Source organism: Erinaceus europaeus, chromosome 18 (genome assembly GCF_950295315.1).
Source record: "Erinaceus europaeus chromosome 18, mEriEur2.1, whole genome shotgun sequence".
Lineage (NCBI taxonomy): Eukaryota > Metazoa > Chordata > Mammalia > Eulipotyphla > Erinaceidae > Erinaceus > Erinaceus europaeus.
Window position 1 is genome coordinate 20,361,261 of NC_080179.1, and position 18,912 is coordinate 20,380,172.

The window sequence follows — 18,912 nt, forward strand, 5'->3', positions numbered from 1 at the left end:
AATGGATGCCAGCTAGACTCATTGAAATGATAATTTTGCCATATATATAATCATTGTGTTACATCTGAAACTAATAAAACACTGCATCAGTTAAAAAACTCTCAGGGGGGCTGGGCTGTGGCGCATCGGGTTAAGCTCCTGTGGCGAGAAGCGCAAGGACTGGCGCTAGGATCTTTGTTACAGTCCCTGGCTTCCTACCTGCAGGGGGGTCGCTTCACAAGCGGTGAAGCAGGTCTGCAGGTGTCTATCTTTCTCTCCCCCTCTCTGTCTTCCCCTCCTCTCTCCATTTCTCTCTGTCCTATTCAACAATAATGACAGCAATTACAACAACAATAATAACAATAATAATAACAACAATGATAAACAACAAGGGCAACAAAAGGGAAAAAATAGCCTCCAGGAGCAGTGAATTCGTAGAGTTCCAGTGATAACCCTGGAGGGGGAAAAAAAAAACAACAACTCTCAGACTGGCTGAGATATCTTGTAAATTTAGACTCCCATGGACCACAAAGTCTTCTCTAGGTCTAAAATGCATAATGTAAGGTATGAAATACAGACCAGAGAGCTGGGAAAATAGCATAGTGGTTATGCAAAAGACTCTTATGCCTGAGGCTCCAAGCTCTACAGCTCAATTCCCAGCACCACCATAAACCAGAACTGAGCAGTGCTCTGGTGAAAATAATAAACAAAGAACAGATGTGGTCATCCTAGAATGAATCTCACCACTATTTCTGCTTGCTGGTGTCAATCAGAAATTACAATGCCCTTCTAAATAACAGACATTTATTGAGAGCCCATGAGTGCCAGCCTGCCTCACCAGGTGACCCTTGGTTTATTGCTGACCACAAAAAATTGAAAGCCTTGACTAATTATCTGCCTGTCTGGTTTCAGACTCTTGCCTTTAGTCTAGCAGCTGAATTTCCTTTATCTATCCTAGATTTGGGGGCTCTCTGGCTCTCCTATATCACTTTACATCAGCCTGGGTCAGTTAAGTCCTCTATCCCAATGTAATGGGCAACTATTGAGGGGCTAAAGTGTCATTTACACACTTAGATTTGGCAGGTGAAGCAATGGTGGGCAGAAAATAGCAAATGTCAGATGCTCATAGTTGCTGGCTGAGTGTGAGCAAGTTGTCCACGAGATGGCGCCAATTTCACTTCAAGAGACAATGAGATCTTTTCTGCTAAAGCACAAAGAAAGTGTTCTTTTTGCTTTTCTTTTTCTTTTTCTTTATTCCATCCACCAGCCCCCCAAACAATGTACCTTTCTATTTCTCCTTCCCAAGAGGATTCTGGCTTCTCTCATATTCTTGTGACTGGAGTAAAGCAAGAGGCTGTTATTATTATTATTATTATTTATTTTTACCTGAAGTCTGAAAAGCTGGCCCAGCTCATTTCATTTGCTGTAATTGAAATCCACTGAGCTCTAGTAACACTCACTGTGTATCTTATTTCCCTTTTAGCTGGTTTTTCCCAAGGTCCACTACAGAGTTGAACCACAGTTGCACTTTGCTACTTTTTTTTTTCCTGGCCCTCTTCCAAATTTGTTCCATTTTGAAGTTAGAAAGAGGTGCTCATTCTACACTCAACCCATCAGGATTGATTGGTTATTTATTTATTTATCCATTTATTTACCAGGACACTTCTCAGCTCTGGTTTATAGATGTGCTGGGGACTGAACCTGGGACCACAGAGCCTCAGGCATGAAAGTCTCTTTGCTAAACAGATTATGTTATCTCCCGACAAGATTAACAACAGGGAGGACACAATCTATGAGTGCCAGTTAAGGCAGAAGAGCCTAAACTGGTATGAAGTTTTGCCTCTGAATTCCTTATAATGGTCTTATTTTCTGTAATCCATGTTTCCCCATGTCCTATCTGTATAGAAGTAGAAAGAGCAGAAAAATCCTATTGTTTTGGTGGCTACTTCTATTAGTTACCTGAGAAAATTCCAGAACTGTTTAACTTCTTCCTGCCTAGAAAGCTCCAGTCATATGAGAGGGGATGCTGTACCTTTGGACACTGAGGGGAATTCCTTTCCCAGCCAGGTGGGGATGCGTTCTCCAGGATGCTTTTCTTCCTGCTGCAACTCTTGCTGTGATTCACCAAAGGTTAATGGAGGTGCTACCTAGTCAGCCATGGTGTGAAGTGTGTGGTCTTGGGTCTGTGGGCTATGTCGTATCTTGGCATATGAAATTTCTTTGATTGAACCCCATGTATATTTCTTTCACCCCTTCCTGTCACTGTGTACTGAAGAAATACAGTCAAACGTCTTTAACTTCACCTGCTTGTGAAATAGTTGAGTCAACTTTGTGTGCTTTCCTTGGCTCCTTTTCTCCAAAGTTACTGGATGATCTGTCAAGTTGAGAGAGTGGGGTGTTGAAGTCCCCTACTATGACTGTGTTGCTGTTAATATATTGCTGTAGCTCTTTCAGTAGATGTTTGATGTATTTAGATGGCTTCTCATTGGGTGCATAGATGTTAAAAATTGTTAAGTTCTCTTGGTTGACTGATCCTTTGAGCATTAAGTAATGTCCATTCCTATCTTTTTAAAATTTTATTTATTTTAATGTCTATTGTGTTGGATATGAGAATAGCTGTTCCTGCTCTTTGTTGTGGGCCATTGGCCTGCATGATAGTTTTCCATCCTTTCACTCTGAGTCTGTGTTTGTCTTGTTGAGGTAGGTGGGTTTCCAGTAGACAGCATATTGTTGGGTTGTGTTTTCTGATGCATCTTCCTACTATGTGCCTTTTAATAGGTGAATTCAGGCCAATGACATTTATTGTTATCAAAGATTGAAGATATTTTAATGCCATTCTTGTAGAGTTTTAGAGTGTTCTGATAGATGGCCTATTTATGGTGGTCTGACTGTTTATAGGAAACCTTTCAGAACTTCTTTCAGGGCAGGCTTGGTGATAGTTGATTCTTTCAACTGTTGCTTATCTGAGAAGGTTTTTATGCCTCCATCTAGTCTGAATGACAGTCTAGCAGAATACAGTAGTCTTACTTGAAAGCCTTTCTCATTGAGTGCTCGATAGATATCTTGCCATTCTCTTCTGGCCTTTAGTGTTTGTATGGAGAAGTCTACTGCCAATCTAATGGGTTTTCCTCTGTAGGTGACTCTTTGTTTTTCTCTTGCAGCCTTCAGGATCCTTTCTTTATCCTTATTCCTTTCCATTCTAAATATGATGTGTCTTGGTGTCTTTAAGTCTGGGTTAATTCTGTTTGGGACCCTCTGGGCTTCTTGAACCTTTATGTCTTTTATGTTGTCTAGACTAAAGAAGTTCTCAGCTATTATGACCTGAAGAATTTTTTCTTCCCCTCCCTTTCTTCCCCTGGTATGCTAATAATGTATATATTATTTCTTTTGGAGTCATTCCATAGGACTCTGTTGTTTTTTTCAGTATCTCTTAATCTCTTTTTGAGATTTCTTACTTCTTTTTTAGTTATCTCTAATTCATCCTTGATCTTGTTAATTCTATCTTCAGCCTCATTTATTCTATTCTCTCTCCTCTCTACTGTTTTCTGGAGTTCATCTATTTTGTTACCCTGTTCTGATACTGTTTTAGCTTCTTCAGCTAGTTGTATTCTTAGCTCAGCTATTTCAGCTTTCAGCTCTCTAATAACCTTGAGATAATTAGTGTTTTCAACCAGAGTCTCATTTGTTGTTTCTGCATTCTGATGACAATTCTTTCAAACTCTCTACTCACTCCTGTGACTATTTCCTTAACAAGCATTTGGATGTTGACCTCACTATTTTGTGGTTCAACCTTTGGGGGCTTTTAGCTGGACTCTTGTCCTGGTTCATTTCTCCAATATTTCTTCTTGTTGGTTTAACCATTCTATATAGTATTTTATGAGGTCCCTCTCTCAGTACTTTTCAAATTACTGATCACTCTTGCCTGGATTTTTTTTTTTTTTCCCCAGACAGGAGTAACTACACTTTTGCCAGGATTGATTTATATCTAAGTAAGGTACTTAAAGAGTTCACAGTTGTGGAAATTAACAGTTGTTTCAATAGTATTTCAATCCCTGAGTTGGAGCACAGAGGCTTAACAGCCTCTTTTGTTATTTTTCTTCTTGTAGGCTATGGGAGCCTGAGGGCTTTTAAACTATAAGTAGGCTTCTTAGCTTAATCACTCACTCCTTACCAAGAGATAAAGCAGGGTGGGAGAGAGATAGCACAGTGGTTATGCAAAGAAACTTTCACATCCCAAGGCTCCAAAGCTCCAGGCTCAATTCAGTTTCTTTGCCAAACTGGGCAGCACTGCTGGGCCCTGTGAGTTTCTAAACAAGCCCTGTTTATAGTCTGTAGGTTATGCAGCAATTATTCACCATGTTCTCATCAGGAGAACAATGTGGAAAGGCTCCCACTATACAGCCCCACTGCTAGGCCACTGAGGTATAGCTCTTCTCCTGAGTTTTCTGGTCAGTTCTCTGTTCCCTGATGTCAGCCCAGGGCCTCCCCCTGCTCCAGCCTCTCAGGGCAGTAGCAATGGAGACTCACAGTTGCATTTGGTGAGTCGTAGGGGAGTCTTCTTCTCTCTTCAGCCATCTTTTTGTTGCTGAAACAGACTGGAGGTGGTGCCTCAAATGGTAAACTGGTAAACTATTACCAGCTGCTCAATCTCTCCTTAGGCTCCTCCCTGTCCACGAGCCACATGTGTTTGCACTCACCGGTGATTTGTTGGTTTCCTGAAGTCGTTCTAGTCCTGCCCTGTTGCAGTCCCAGGTGGTCTCCTTTGGTGTTCCTAGCTGACCCGGGAGAGGAGAGAAACACAACCCTTGTGCTAGGTTTGTGATTCAAGGCCTTACTGACCTCAGGTTCTTAGAATCCCATGAAATAGATATTGACAAGAGCCCAGTTAATTTCCAGAGAAGGGTTCCATTGTTAGGGGACCTACATTTGAACCCAGGGAAGTCAGTGCATGGCAACAGGACTACAGGTTGTCTCTGATGGGAGCTTACTTGCGTTACAGTGGTAAGCGGGGGCGGGGGGCGAGGTTTGGGGGGATAGAAGGTTGCAGCCATGTGTGACAAAGAGGGGCCTCTTATCAGCACACAAAGTAGCATGTGAATTCAGATAAGATTCTCTACTCAGCTCACAGAGAACTTGTGAGCAGGTCCGGTCTTTCTAGCTGGACTGCAAATTGTGTGTGTGGGGAGAGGACCTGTCAATTAGGAGTGACCAGTTACCGCAGGTGGCAGGTGGGTGCAGGCTTATCAGTTGCACAGGTGTTCCAGAATGCCCATTCAAGGTGTGTGTGTGTGGGGGGGGATTGTTACTGCCATCCTGGAGGATTGTAGGGCTTCTCACAGGGAAAACTGTATGCTTCCAACTCCGCCTTTCAATCTTGCTCCTGAGTCCCCTTTGTCTAATCCCAAATTTGGCCTTCGCTGGTTCTACTGAACTAGTTTCTACCAGTTTGCATCAGCGTCTTCTTCTTCTTCTCCTCCTTCTCCTTCTCCTTCTCCTTCTTCTTCTTCTTCTTCTTCTCCTCCTCCTCCTTCCTCCTCCTTCTTCCTCCTCCTCCTCCTCCTCCTCCTTCTTCCTTCTCCTTCTCCTCCATCTCATTCTCCTCCTTCTCCTCCTCCTCCTTCTTCTTGCCTCTAGGGTTATCACTGGGGCTTGGTGCCTGCACTATGAATCCACTGCTCCCAGAGGCCATCTTTAGTTCACTATTGACACAGAGAAATTGAGAGAGGAGGGGAATAGAGAAAGTGAGAGAGAAAGACACCTACAGACCTGCTTCGCAGCTTGTTAAGTGACCCCCCCCCACACACACATTGCACAGATGGGGAGCTGGGGGCTCAAACTCATTCCTTGTGCTTTGGACTATGTGCATTTAACCCGGTATGCTAGTGCCCAGCCGCCAGTTGCTGTTTCTACTGCAATGTGATGGGGAGCTTTTAAGGGGTAAAAACACCATTTACACACCTGTATTTGGCAAGTGAAGCAAGGTAGACTGTCACTACCAAAGAAGTTTATGTTCTTATTTCTTGGTTGTGACCATGTTGCTTTACATGACAAAAGGGAGTTTGTCAATGTAATTAGATTATGAAGCTTGAGATGGGGAAATTGTCCTAGGTGGAACCAATATACTCATAAGGGCCCTTGCAACTGGAAAGAGACAAAGGGAGGTAGGAGAATCAAAGCTGAAGAGACAGTGTAGGATCACAAGTCAGACCACAATTCAGACACCTCTAGAAAGTGAAAATAGGCAAAGGAAGAGATCTCCCCTGCAGTCTCTAAAGAGGAAGGCTACTCTATCTCCAGAACTAGAAGGAAATCAATTTATGCTGCTCTAAGCCACTTAATTTGAGGGAATAAGTTATACTAGCAACAGAAAACTGACACGGTCCTGCAGACAAGCTCAGACATTATTAAGGAATCTTAGAAGGGCAGCATTGCACCAGGTTAAGCGCACACAGTACTAACCGTAAGCATCTACTCAAGGATCCCAGTTCGAACCCCAGCCTCTCCACCTGCAGGGAGGATGCTTCGCAACCGGCAAAGCAGATCTGCTGCTGTCTTTCTCTCTCCCTATCTTCCCCTCCTCTCTGTTTTTCTCTGTCCTATCAAATAAAATGGCGGGGGGGGGGGGAGAATGGCCTCCAGGAGCAGTAGATTCATAGGGATTTGTAGGCACCAAGACCCAGCGATAACCCTGGAGGCAAAAAGAAAAAAAAAGTCTTAGAAAGAGCACAGTATAGATGTTCAAGATGGGATCCAGTTACATCAAGGCCAAGCTTGCATAGGCTTCTCACTTGGGATGCTTTGTTTATGGAATCCTTGTTATACAGGGCTTCATGAACCTCATCTTGGGAATCTCATTAAGCTGCCTAACATTGCTCCCATCTTTGTGGCCCAGGGGATGGAGTGCCTTGCTTAGCCCCATCTGACTATCTTTACAATCAGAGGGCAGATTCATCCCTCCAAATCGCAGTGGACAAAGAATAAAGAATGAATGATGAAGAAATTTCACTTAAAGGAAAATTAAAGAGATGGTTTAATTAGGGAGAGAATAGATACAATGCAGGAATAAAATAAAGATGCCCATTCTGGAGGCTAAGGGAACCAAAGGAGTTTTAAAGTAGCTTTATTAGAACATTAAAGTAAACTTGTTCATAAAAATTCTATTCTTTACTCCTCACAAAATACAGTGAGGTCACTTTGATTAAATTGCAGTACATTATTTGGTCTGATTACAGGTTTTTAAGATATTTTAAGTAAATTTGCTGCATGTATCTGGTTTCTTTTATCTCCTGTAAGAGATAACAGAATCTCCATCTTGCTCAGGAATACAGCTTCTTGATGTGGCTGGTTTAATTCCGGTTTAATGTTAGCCTTATCTAATAGATTCCCTTTGCAGCTTCAAGGTAGCATATCACCTGGATCACTGTACTTTCAAACCTGTCTCACAAAAGATGCCCAGTTCTCAGAGAAGGGGTATTAATATACTTCAATAATGAAAAGTTCAAATGCCCGGGGCTGGGTGGTGGCACACCTGGTAGAGCGAACATGTTACAGTGTGCAAGGACCCAGGTTCGAGCCACCAGTCCCCACCTGCAGAGGGAAAGCTTCACAAGTGGTGAAGCAGGGCTGCAGGTGTCTCTCTGTCTCTCTCCCTCTCTATCTCCCCATTCCTTTCAATTTCTGGCTGTCTCTATCCAATAAAAATAGAGATATTAAAAAAAAATTTTAGTTCAAATACATGCAGATCAAGGAGAAAGAAAATGGATCAAGTGGCAGGCCCAAGATGTAAGAAAGGGGCATGCACAAATGGAATGGTAAGTCTGTGGACATATCTAGGCAAAGCCAATAAAAATATTAATAATATACAAATACAGGGTTAAAAAGAGACTACATATTGATTGGGAGGATCATCAGAGGAAAAGTGTTCTGAGGCTCTTCTGTGATTCATAAGGAATGTAAAGTTACTAAGATCTGGAATGGTGAAATTGATGTATTTAGAATATGGAAATATGGGGGTCGGGCGGTAGTGCAGAGGGCTAAGCGCAGGTGGCGTGAAGCCCAAGGACCAGACAGAGTAAGGATCCTGGTTCGAGTCCCCAGCTTCCCACCTGCAGGGGAGTCACTACAAGGCAGGTCTGCAGGTGTCTCTCTTTCTCTCCCCGTCTCTGTCTTCCCCTCCTCTCTCCATTTCTCTCTGTCCTAACCAACAATGATGACATCAACAACAACAACAATAATAACTACAACAACAATAAAATAACAAGGGCAACAAAAATTGGAAAAAGCATATTTTTTTAAAAAAAAGAATTTGGAAATACAGTAAGAAAATTATTTATGAAGTTATTTTCCCAAGAGCTACAAAGAACAGAAGCAAAAACAAAATCTCAATGAACACAAATCTTTTACAATATAGAAAAAGAAAAAAAGGACAGCCAGGCGGTGGCACACCCGGTTAAATGCACATAGTACTAAATGTAAGGTCCCTCATGAGGATCCAGGTTCAAGCCTTCGCTCCCCATCAACAGGGGAAAGCTTACACAGAACTTTTTAGATGTGTGTGTTTGGTTCCTTAGGATATATCCCCAGAAGAGGATTAAAAAAAAAAAAAGTAAAGCTATTTCTGTAAGATAGTGCTAAAACACAAGTCTACAGAAATAAATAAGAGGGAAGTAAAATGGATATTAGACAGGAGCTAAAGAGATGTATTATAGCAGAAGTTGGGTGGTAGCGCAGTGGGTTAAGCGCCCGTGGCGCAAAGCGCAAGGACCGGTATAAGGATCCCGGTTGGAGCCCCCGGCTCCCCACCTGCAAGGGAGTCGCTTCACAGGCAGTGAAGCAGGTCTGCAGGTGTCTTACTCTCCCTTTCCTGTTTTCCCCTCCTCTCTCCTTTTCTCTGTCCTATCCAACAACGACGACATCAATAACAACAACAATAGTAACTACAACAATAAAAAACAAGGGCATAAATAAAAAGGGAATAAATAAATAAATTTAAAAAAAATATATAAAAAAAAGAAAGAGAAAGAAATGTATTATAACAAGGACCAGTGGGACACCCTGTGGAAGACACACGTTACCATACATTATCGTGAGCAAGCACCTGGGTTCCATCCTGTCCCCTCCTATTAGGGGACCTATGTAGGTAGGTAGAAAGATATATAGTTATAGAAATAATAATCAGGAGTCGGACGGTAGCACAGCGGGTTAAGCGCACATGAGGCAAAGCGCAGGGACCGGCGTAGGGATCCTGGTTCGAGTCCCGGGCTCCCCACCTGCAGAGGAGTCGCTTCATAGGCAATGAAGCAGGTCTGCAGGTGTCTATCTTTTTCTCCCCCTCTCTGTCTTTCCCTCCTCTCTCCATTTCTCTTTGTTCTATCCAATGACAGCAACAGCAACAATAATAATAACCACAACAATGATTAAAAAAAAAAACAAGGGGAAAAAATGGTCTCCAGGAGCAGTGGATTCGTGGTGCAGGCACCAAGCCCTAGCAATAACCCTGGAGGCAAAAAAAAAAAAATAGTAACACCCATATCTTTGACTTTGGGAGAACCACTGCCATTTCTAGTAGAGGGACTAGGGATATAGAACTCTGGTGATGGGAGGATGTGGAATTGTACCCCTATTATCTTGTAATTTTGTAAACCAATACTAAATCACTAGTAAAAAGTCAAACAAAATAAATAGAAAATGTATTATAGTTAATTAATAAAAATAGACAAGAAACCAAAAAGTGGATGACTGTAAATTTTAAATCAACAAAAATATTAGTTTGGTGTGATCTGGGACCCATATTCAGCTTAGGAGCCCATGTGACCTCTGCATCCCTGTAGATCTGAGCTCACATTCTGTGGTCATCAGTAGGAACGTTACAAACTGCCCCAGTTTCAGGACCCATCTTCCTCAGGTGTAGCATAGAGTATGCTGTCCAGCTTCCCTTCAGAGGATGGAACATTCTCTTATCATTGTTGATCCAAGTAGAGGGCAAGGTCCTATGGGGGCCCACAAAGGAGTTTGTTTTGTTATTCCTGATAGAGATGACCGGTAACAATGGAGAGAGGGATTTATTTGAGGTCTAGGCCCATCATGTCTGTTTGGGAATCTCAGGACTCCCTGAATAGGGCCCCAGCTGATGGGATGGCCTGATACTGACTAGAGTCATCGTTAAATTATGCCACTCTCTTTTGCTCTTATTCAGCTTTGAATGTAAACATTTTAAAGTTATTTCATTTTTTATTTTGCATATAGACAGAGAAATTGTCAGGAAAGGGAGAGAGAGAGAATGAGAGACAGATACCTGCGGCGCTGATTCGTCATTTGTAATGTGAATTCCCCACCTTCAGGTAGAGACAGGGGGCTTGAAAACCCAGGTGTGTTTTTTTTTTTTTTTGATTTATTAGTGACTTAATGTAGATTTACAAAATTACAAGATAACTGTGGCACAATTCCACGATTTTCCCATCACCAGAGTTCTGTGTCTCCATTCCCTACACTGGAAACTGCAGTGGTTCTCCCAAGGTCACAGATATGGGGTGACTATTATTTCTGTAATTATTTGTCTACCTACCTATCTATATTTTTTCCCCACTTTTTTTAATGGTCCTACCTTTTTTCCTTTCTAAGTAATACCTACTACTTTTGAATCTTTCCTTTTTTCCTCTTCTTTCTCAGGGTCTTGATGGAATTGGAGTTCAGAGCTCTCTGGTCATCTTCCCCTAACATTTCTCCTCCTCTGTGAGTATGGACCAAAATTCTTTTTGGGGTGTACAAGGTGAGAGCTCTGGTTTCTGTAACTGCTTGTCTGTTAGACAAGGGCATTGGTCAATCTATGCCCCCAAACCTGTTTCTATCTTTCTCTACTGGGGTAGGACTCTGGAAAGCTGAGGTTCCAGGGAACCAGGTTCTTGGGCACTGCAGTGTGTATAATCAGTCAGGTGTGCCACCACCTAACCCCAACCAAAGTGACATTTTATATAATTATGAGAATGATTTTATAGATAAGGGGTCCAGGAAAATGTGACCATGGGGTGAATCCCAGTATAATAAAGGCTTTGAACATCATCTAAAATTACCTAGTGGAAAGGGAGTGGATGTATAGGTCATTGAGATTGGAAAGCTTTCTCTACATAGGAAACACAAACTGGAAGGGCATTTTGTTCAAATTCTCCATGGAGAATTTTATTTATTTATTTATTTATATTCTTCTTGCATACTCTAAAATGCACAGTGTGGATTTCCTTTCTTCAAAAACAGTTATGAGCCTGGTCAGTTAATCTGAGATCTTTGAAAGGTCTTCGGAAAACATTGCCTTAGGTTTGAGCTAAGCGAGTCACAGAGATTGGTCATAAACTACTACAAAATTACAGGAGATCTAGTTATTGTCCAATAATTACTAGAAAAGCTTTGAGACTACCATACATACAGCCAGAGAAAGAGAAGAACAGATGCTATTTAAGTAATGGATTTCCATATAGAAGACTGTACAATGTTAGAATTATTCTCTTACAGGCAATAAATGTATATACTTAAATTATTTTAAGGGCACTCTAATATATATACAAATCTCACTGTCTTTTTTCTTTGGCTCACAAATGCACGAAAATACCATAAACAGTTTTCAGAACTTACTGCATTTATATATAAATAAGATACATTACAAATGGGAATAAAATAAAAGACACCTCTTTCACATGGTAAATCTGACTATAAATAAGCAAACATTTCATTTACCTACAATTAAACAATCATCACCTGTGTTCTCTCTCTCCTCCAAGGTCAAAGAACAGTAATATACACAGTCTACACAAATTAATCTCTGAAAACACAGCAATAGGACCTCTGTAATAATGTCTTTGCTACTATTTCCCCTAACAGGATACTAATGGGCAAGGCGTGACTCTTGTCATCTAGTGGTGCTTTGTCTCATCCATCATCACTTTGGCAGGAGAAACACTGACACTGAGGTCAGCTGCCACCAACAGCATCTCCCCTGGTCCCCATGGCATGACATTTTTGAAAAACTGTTTTCAAATGGTTGCTGGGCAAGCTGGTTTGCAGTATGTGTGGCCTCTTGGTAACTGCTGAAGATAAAGTTAATTTTCACAGAGTGGGAGACATGCTGTGGTCTTCTATTACTAAGTCACACTCCAAATATATGGAGAGATGGGGGTATATATAACTGTACATATATACTGTATGCCTAATGTGCAACTTTTAAACAGAATGTGATCTCCCGCTAACTACAACAAGCCTAAGTAAGGTTTTGACAGTATTCTCCAGGGTAGCCTATTTTCCCTCCATGAAATGGCCTGTGTATTTCAGCAACTTATTTTGGAGTGCCAGAGGGCGAAGGGAGCTCTCATAGATATAGATAGGTTCTACTGCAGTTAATTATAGGTCCTGGCCCAGTCTTTCTATTTCTTCAATGAGGAAGTCGATATCAGACTGGGTAGCAGCTGGATTTGAGATGACCATCCGGAAGAAGTTGGCCTTATCTCCCTGAGGCTGGTAGCCCACCATGGTTGTGCCAGACTCCATCATCAGGGCTTTGATCTTTGGAGCCACCTTGTGATGGAGAACAAAAAACAAAACTCAGGACTCTGAGAAGTTGTAGTGACTGACCCCCCAGGAAGAATAGTTAAGAGCAAGGGCTAGATTTTATATTTTCTATTTCCCCCCCAATTGTCAGAATAAAATTCTTTAAACAAACAAAAAACCTCAGTCATATTAATGCCATTCTGTAACAGTGCAACCCATTTCTTGGTTAGAAAAAGAACAACTTAATTGTTACTATTTGTGCTTACACTGACTTAAAAAAAAAGTTCTAAATCCACTTTCTTTAGAGGATAATCTTCATTAGGTTTATCTAAGCATTGGCTCACTCAGAAAGTGTTGTGTGATTGAATTTTAAAAGCCACTCATAAAATGATTTTTTAAAAATTAGAGTAAACCTTAAAAGTTTTTATTACAGAATAAATATAATTATGTATGATGGTGAATTTCTTTTTCTGTCATTGCTCAGGCTTTACTGCTCTGGTCTGACTTTTAGACACAGACAGAGAGAGATAAACCACAGCACCAAAACTTGCTCTAATGCAGTGGGGTCTGGGCTCCCATCACCAGTTTCAGACTGAATGAGCGATTTTGCCATAGCCCCATGATGACAAATATTAGACATATTGTGATGATCATTTCACAGTATACAAAAATATCAAATCATGTTTCACAGTTGAAGCTACTATCATATGTTAATTATAGCTCAATAAAAAAATTAAGCAGCAGGAAAACTCTAATGGGCATCAACATAAATAAAGATCCTATATTACTCAGAGCTCAGGACACTGACTGGTATATAGCCTGTATTTGACAAACATTTGTTGATTGACTAGATGAATCATACAGTTGTAAATTAATTTTATTTCCTTACATTAATATCAATAGTAACAAGATATAATACATAATATAGTATCTAATATACTAAGTAGTATTATGTATTAAACGATTATATGAATTTCAATATATCGTTAGCATAAATATATAAATAACATCTCAATTGGATATAGAAAATTATCTAAAATGAATCCACATCAGAGTGGATTTGACTTAGTAAAGAATATCTTAACAGATATGTTTAATATGTGATGCTCCTAGGAGTGTGTATATAATACAGTTGCCCTAGATAAGGACTTTTAATGAAGACCAGCTGAAGACAGGGAGGCATATTTTAGTGGTTCCACTATATCTAAATGGCCAGAAGGAGACAATCCAGCCCTAAGAAGAATATAACAAGATGACTCCTTACCACCCATGACTATGACCCTCCCAAGTCTCTCGGGTTTATTTCTTTCCCATTAGAAAAACACATTAGAAGGAGGACATTGTCACTAGTCAGAGAAATGACATACCCTGTGTAGTTTTTCCCGTCGCTCAGGGCTATCCGGAACACCCCTGAGGCTTTGTGGAATATACCAGAAGCAGATGTTTGTATGCTCAGGCTACAAGAAATATTCACAAACAAAAGCAAATGAGAACCTGAGAAACAGTTGTCTCTAAACGCACATGTATCCTTGGTAGAAGTCACTAAAAATAAAAGGGGGGAGGGCTTCATGTCCATCTTGAAGGCAACATTAGTGCTATATTATAGAGAACAGCACCATGTTTATCCAATCACATCTAACAAGAAAATTATTTCCTGTTTCCAATTTTCTAGATGAATAACGTTACCACCTTCAAACACTGAAATGCTAAAAATATTATTGCATTTGGGTTGTTCTAAAAATGAATTTAGTGTCTATTATTGCTATCTATACGACATCAAGGAATGAGCCTAGAGCCTCACGTCTGTGTGAGATCATCACGAGTGGTTTCTCTGGGCCAATGCTTGCATTTCTTTATCTTAGAGAGAGATAGGAGAGGCAGAGAGACAGAGTGAGGAGAGATACCACAGCACTGCTTCATTATCCATGGTGTTTCCATGGGGTGCCTGGGTTTGAACCTGAGCCCTCTCACACAGTAAGATGAGCTCTTTCCCAGGTCTAGTAGTGTCTTCTATCTAGGAGATGCTCAAAACACAATTTACTTTGTTAATACTGAATTTTTTCTTACTCAATAAACTTACTGAATTACTTAGAACAGTTCAATTTCTCTGATCTAAAGACTTCCCCCCCCCCCTTCATTTTGATAGATGGTGAGAAACAGCAAGAGATAGTGAGGGAACGGTACACAGAAAGAAAGACAGCCTCAGTACCTGTTCTGCTACTCATGAAGTTTCCTCTTGCAGGTGGGGACCAGGGGCTTGAATCCAGGTCCCCATACATGATAACCTGTACACTCTACTGGGTGAGGCATCAGCTACCCACAAACTCCTAAGCTTTTTTCTTTTTCTTTTTTTTTTTTTGCCTCCAGGGTTATAGCTGGGCTCAGTGCCTGCACTCAGTGCCTCCACTGCTCCTGGAGACTATTTTTATCCCCTTTGTTGTGGTTATTATTGTTGTTGTTGCTGTCCTTGTTGGATAGGACAGAGAGAAATGGATACAGGAGGGGAAAACAAAGAGGGGGAGAGAAAGATAGACACCTGCAGACCTGCTTCACTGCCTGTGAAGTGACCCCCCTGCAGGTAGGGAGCCAGGGGCTTGAACCAGAATCCTTAGGCCGGTCCTTGGGCTTCGTACCATGTGCGCTCAAGCCCCTGCACTACCGCCTGACCCCCACTCCTATGCTTTTTGAGTTCTATATTGTCATTATAGATTTCTTTCAGTTTCCTTCTGAGTTGCTATTTGTCAACACTTTTCCCTGCATTGAATTGGCTTGAGACATAATTTAAAACATTTTCTCACTGGAGTTATCACCGGGCCTCAATGTCCACATAAGGAATCCACTGTTCCCAGTAACTATGTTTCCCCCTTTCTCTTTCTCCTTCCTTCCTTCTTTCTTCCTTCCTTCCTTCCTTCCATCCATCCTTCCTTTAGAGGAGAGAAGTGTAAGGAAGGGAGAGGGGAGGGAGAAAAGGGGGAGGGAGGAAGAGGGAGGGAAGGGAGGGAAGAGAAAGGGGAAGGGAAGGGAAGGAAGGGAGAGAAAGGGAAGGGAAGGGAGGGAGAGAAAGGGGAGGGAGGGAAGGGAGGGAGAGAAAGGGGAGGGAGGGAAGGGAGGGAGAGGGAGAGGGAGAGGGAGAGAGAGAGAGGCAGAGAGGGAGAGAGAGAGAGAGAGAGAGAGAGAGAGAGAGACCTGTAGCATTCTTTCACCACTCGTAAAGCTTTCCCCCACTACAGGTTGAGACTGGAGGATTGAGCCTGGAGGATTGAGCCTGGGTCCTTGTGCATGGTAATATGTGCACTTTTCTGGGTACACCACTGCCTGGCTCCACTTGACCACATACATTTGTTTTTAATCTGCTAACAGAATGTCTGAAATATTGTAAATTATCAGAGTGAGGTCCTATATGCATGAGCACTGGATTACTGATTTGAACTGCTCAGGGTTCTCACTTGCTCACTTGGTGACTCTCTAGTGAGTCCCTAATAGTCTGGGTTGTCAGATAAATGGACTAAGGCAAATGCAGGTGGTGTTATATTACATTGGGTTCTGAGAGTATTTTCTTTTATTCAACACTGGTACCTATTTCATATTTATCCAACTGCAAGCTTCATTAGCACAGAGACAGGATCTGTTTTGCTTACTACTCTGTAACCCAACTACTGGTGTGGAGCTGGCCCACGATGGCACTCAGTCAGTATTGGTATAATAAGCATTTTACTGTGTAATGTGGATATGAACTCCAAGCACATCAATTTTTCTTAAGCTGTCCTCTTAGTGAATTTGTGGACAATATTTCCTTTGGGAACCAGTCTTAGGAGACAAGGTTATATCTATTCTATAAGTTCTTGGAACTGAGAAATGCTTTAAAACACAACAAAGAATGACAAAGGATTAAGACCTGCCAAGGAGAACAGGGGCGGGACCAAGATGGCGGCTTGAAGACAACACCTGGCATATGCTCTTCAAGGAGGCTGCTTTAAACCTGGGAATTTGGGGAGTCGGGTAGTAGCGCAGTGGGTTAAGTGCAAATGGTGCAAAGTGCAAGGACAGGTGTCAGGATCCCGGTTCGAGCCCCCAGCTTCCCACCGGGCAAGGACAGGTGTTAGGATCCTGGTTCAAGCCCCCAGCTTCCCACCTGCAGGGGAGTCGCTTCACAGATGGTGAAGCAGGTCTGCAGGTGTCTCTCTTTCTCTCCCCCTCTGTCTTCCCCTCCTCTCTCCATTTCTCTCTGTCCTATCCAACAACAATAATAACTACAAAAAATAAAATAAAATAAACCTGGGAATTTTGGGTGAGGGCAAGATTTCCAGGCCAGTGATGGAGGAAGTATACAGGAGAGGTCAAGGTGGAACCAAGACAGAGCCATATAACCCACCCTTAGGCTGGCAAGAGGAGGCTGAAAAGGACAAAGGAGACACAGAGTTCCACCAAGCTGCAGATGCTACCATGACAGCAACCTGAATTCACTGGACAGACGACCTCACCGATGAGTCCTGGAACTCCACCTCCCCAGGCCCCTGCCCCACTAGGGAAAGACAGAAACTGGCTGGAAGCATGGACTGACCTGCCAAAACCCGCATCCACCGGAGAAGCAATTACAGAAGCCAGACCTTCTTTCTACCTTCTGCATACCATAAGGACCCTGGGTCCATGCTCCCAGAGGGATAAAGAACAGGAAAGCTTCCAATGGAGGGGATGGGATACGGAACTCTGGTGGTGGGAATTGTGTGGAATTGTACCCCTCTTATCCTATAGTCTTGTTGATCATTATTAAGTCAATAATAATAATAATAACCTGCCAAGGAAAGACTTATCTGTAAATGGCTGGACAAGAACTATACCATTCCTTCCACCTTCTGCTCCCCACAAAGATCTTTGGTCCATACACCTAGAGGGATAAAGAATAGGGATGCTTCCAATAGAGGGGATGGAATATGGAACTCTGGTGGTGGGAATTGTACCCCTCTTATCACAATCTTGTCAATCATTATTAATTCATTAATTAAAGAAAGGGAGAAAAGAACTATACTATTGTAGAAGAGAAGGTCAAAATGCTGCCAGGAAAAAAAAGTTCATGAATCCAGAGGAAATTAAGCAGAGAATGCACAGGAATAATAATTCAGAAGCAATACCTAGAAAAATGGAAAAAACACCGTCAGAAGCTCCCTCAGTTGACTCTCCAGGAAAGCTGTGTATTTGTCTAGTCTACCATGACAACTTACCTCTCCATCAAAAACCATCTCAAATTCTTCTCTATTTTTAATCTTGGCATAGAGGTAGCCAGCCAGTTCGAGGCATTTGTTGATCTGATTTTCAAACCCCACTGTGCCCTATTAAAAAAAAAAAAAGAAAAAGCCATGTTTGGTGATGAGTGGTTGCATTTACCTTTGATGGCCATTTAAGAAGACTATGCTGATCTTACCTGTTGAAAACAAACACTAGAACATTCTTAGAAATGGCGAGGATGTACAATCTAATTAAATGGATAGTTTCTTTTTAAAATTATTTTTCATATATTTTTATTATCTTTACTTACTGGGTAGATACAGCCAGAAATTGAGAGTAGGGGGAGATAGGGATAGCAACAGAGAGACACCTGCAGCCCTGCTTCACCACTGTAGCAAAGCTTACCCCTGTAGGTGGGGACCAGGGGTTCAAACCCGAGTCCTTTCACACTATAACATGTGTGCTCAACCAGGTGCACCACCACCCGGCCCAGGTACAGCTTCTTTGCAACTCTGCATGCAATAAAATGAAGTATGCCTATTTTCTTAGAAGGCACTCTAGTCTCTGGGAAGTTACTCGCTTTCTTTTTATTTTTAATTTAATTTTATTTGGTAGGACAGGGAAAAATTGTGATGGAAAGGGGATGGAGAAGGAGAGACAAGACACTGCTTTGCTGCTTGTGAAGTTTTCCTCCAGCAGGTAAGGACCGGCAGCTTAAAACTGGGTCCTTGTACATGATAATACATGCACTTAACCAGGTGTGCCACCACCTAGTCCCCTGGGTAATTATTTTCAATGAGACTTTTAAAAAATTATTTATTTATTACTGGATAGAGACAGAGAGAAAATGAGAGGAGTGGGGGAAATAGGAGGGAGAGAGAGACAGAGAGACACCTGCAGTCCTGCTTCACCACTTGTGAAGCTTTCCCCCTGCAGGTGGGGACCAGGGGCTTCAAACTGGGTCCTTGTGCACTGTAATGTGAGCACTTAACCAGGTGAGACACCACTTGGCCTTAATAAGACTTTTAATTTCTTCTTTGTTATTTACAGCCCAGACCTATTTCTGGTATACCTTAGGGTAGTGCTACTCTGAGTGTTGTCAATGGACTGAGGCCGGTTCAGACAGTGTAACCAGTTCAGAATGAATTGAGTAGAAAAACTAAGATTAAGCAATAT

At 41.8% G+C, this 18,912-nt stretch overlaps 1 protein-coding gene across 1 annotated transcript in view; it reads right to left on the reverse strand.

The window, feature by feature from the left end:
* Positions 1-11,127: 11,127 nt before the first annotated feature.
* Positions 11,128-18,912, reverse strand: part of GAD1 (glutamate decarboxylase 1) — a 56,805-nt gene continuing 49,020 nt past the window's right edge. Inside the window, exons 15-17 of the mRNA XM_007534532.3 lie at positions 17,733-17,840; positions 13,881-13,970; positions 11,128-12,540 (exon numbers count right to left, since the gene is read on the reverse strand). Coding sequence (XP_007534594.1) covers positions 12,367-12,540; positions 13,881-13,970; positions 17,733-17,840 — 372 coding nt within the window. The 3' untranslated portion in view covers positions 11,128-12,366. The remainder of the gene's footprint in view (positions 12,541-13,880; positions 13,971-17,732; positions 17,841-18,912) is intronic.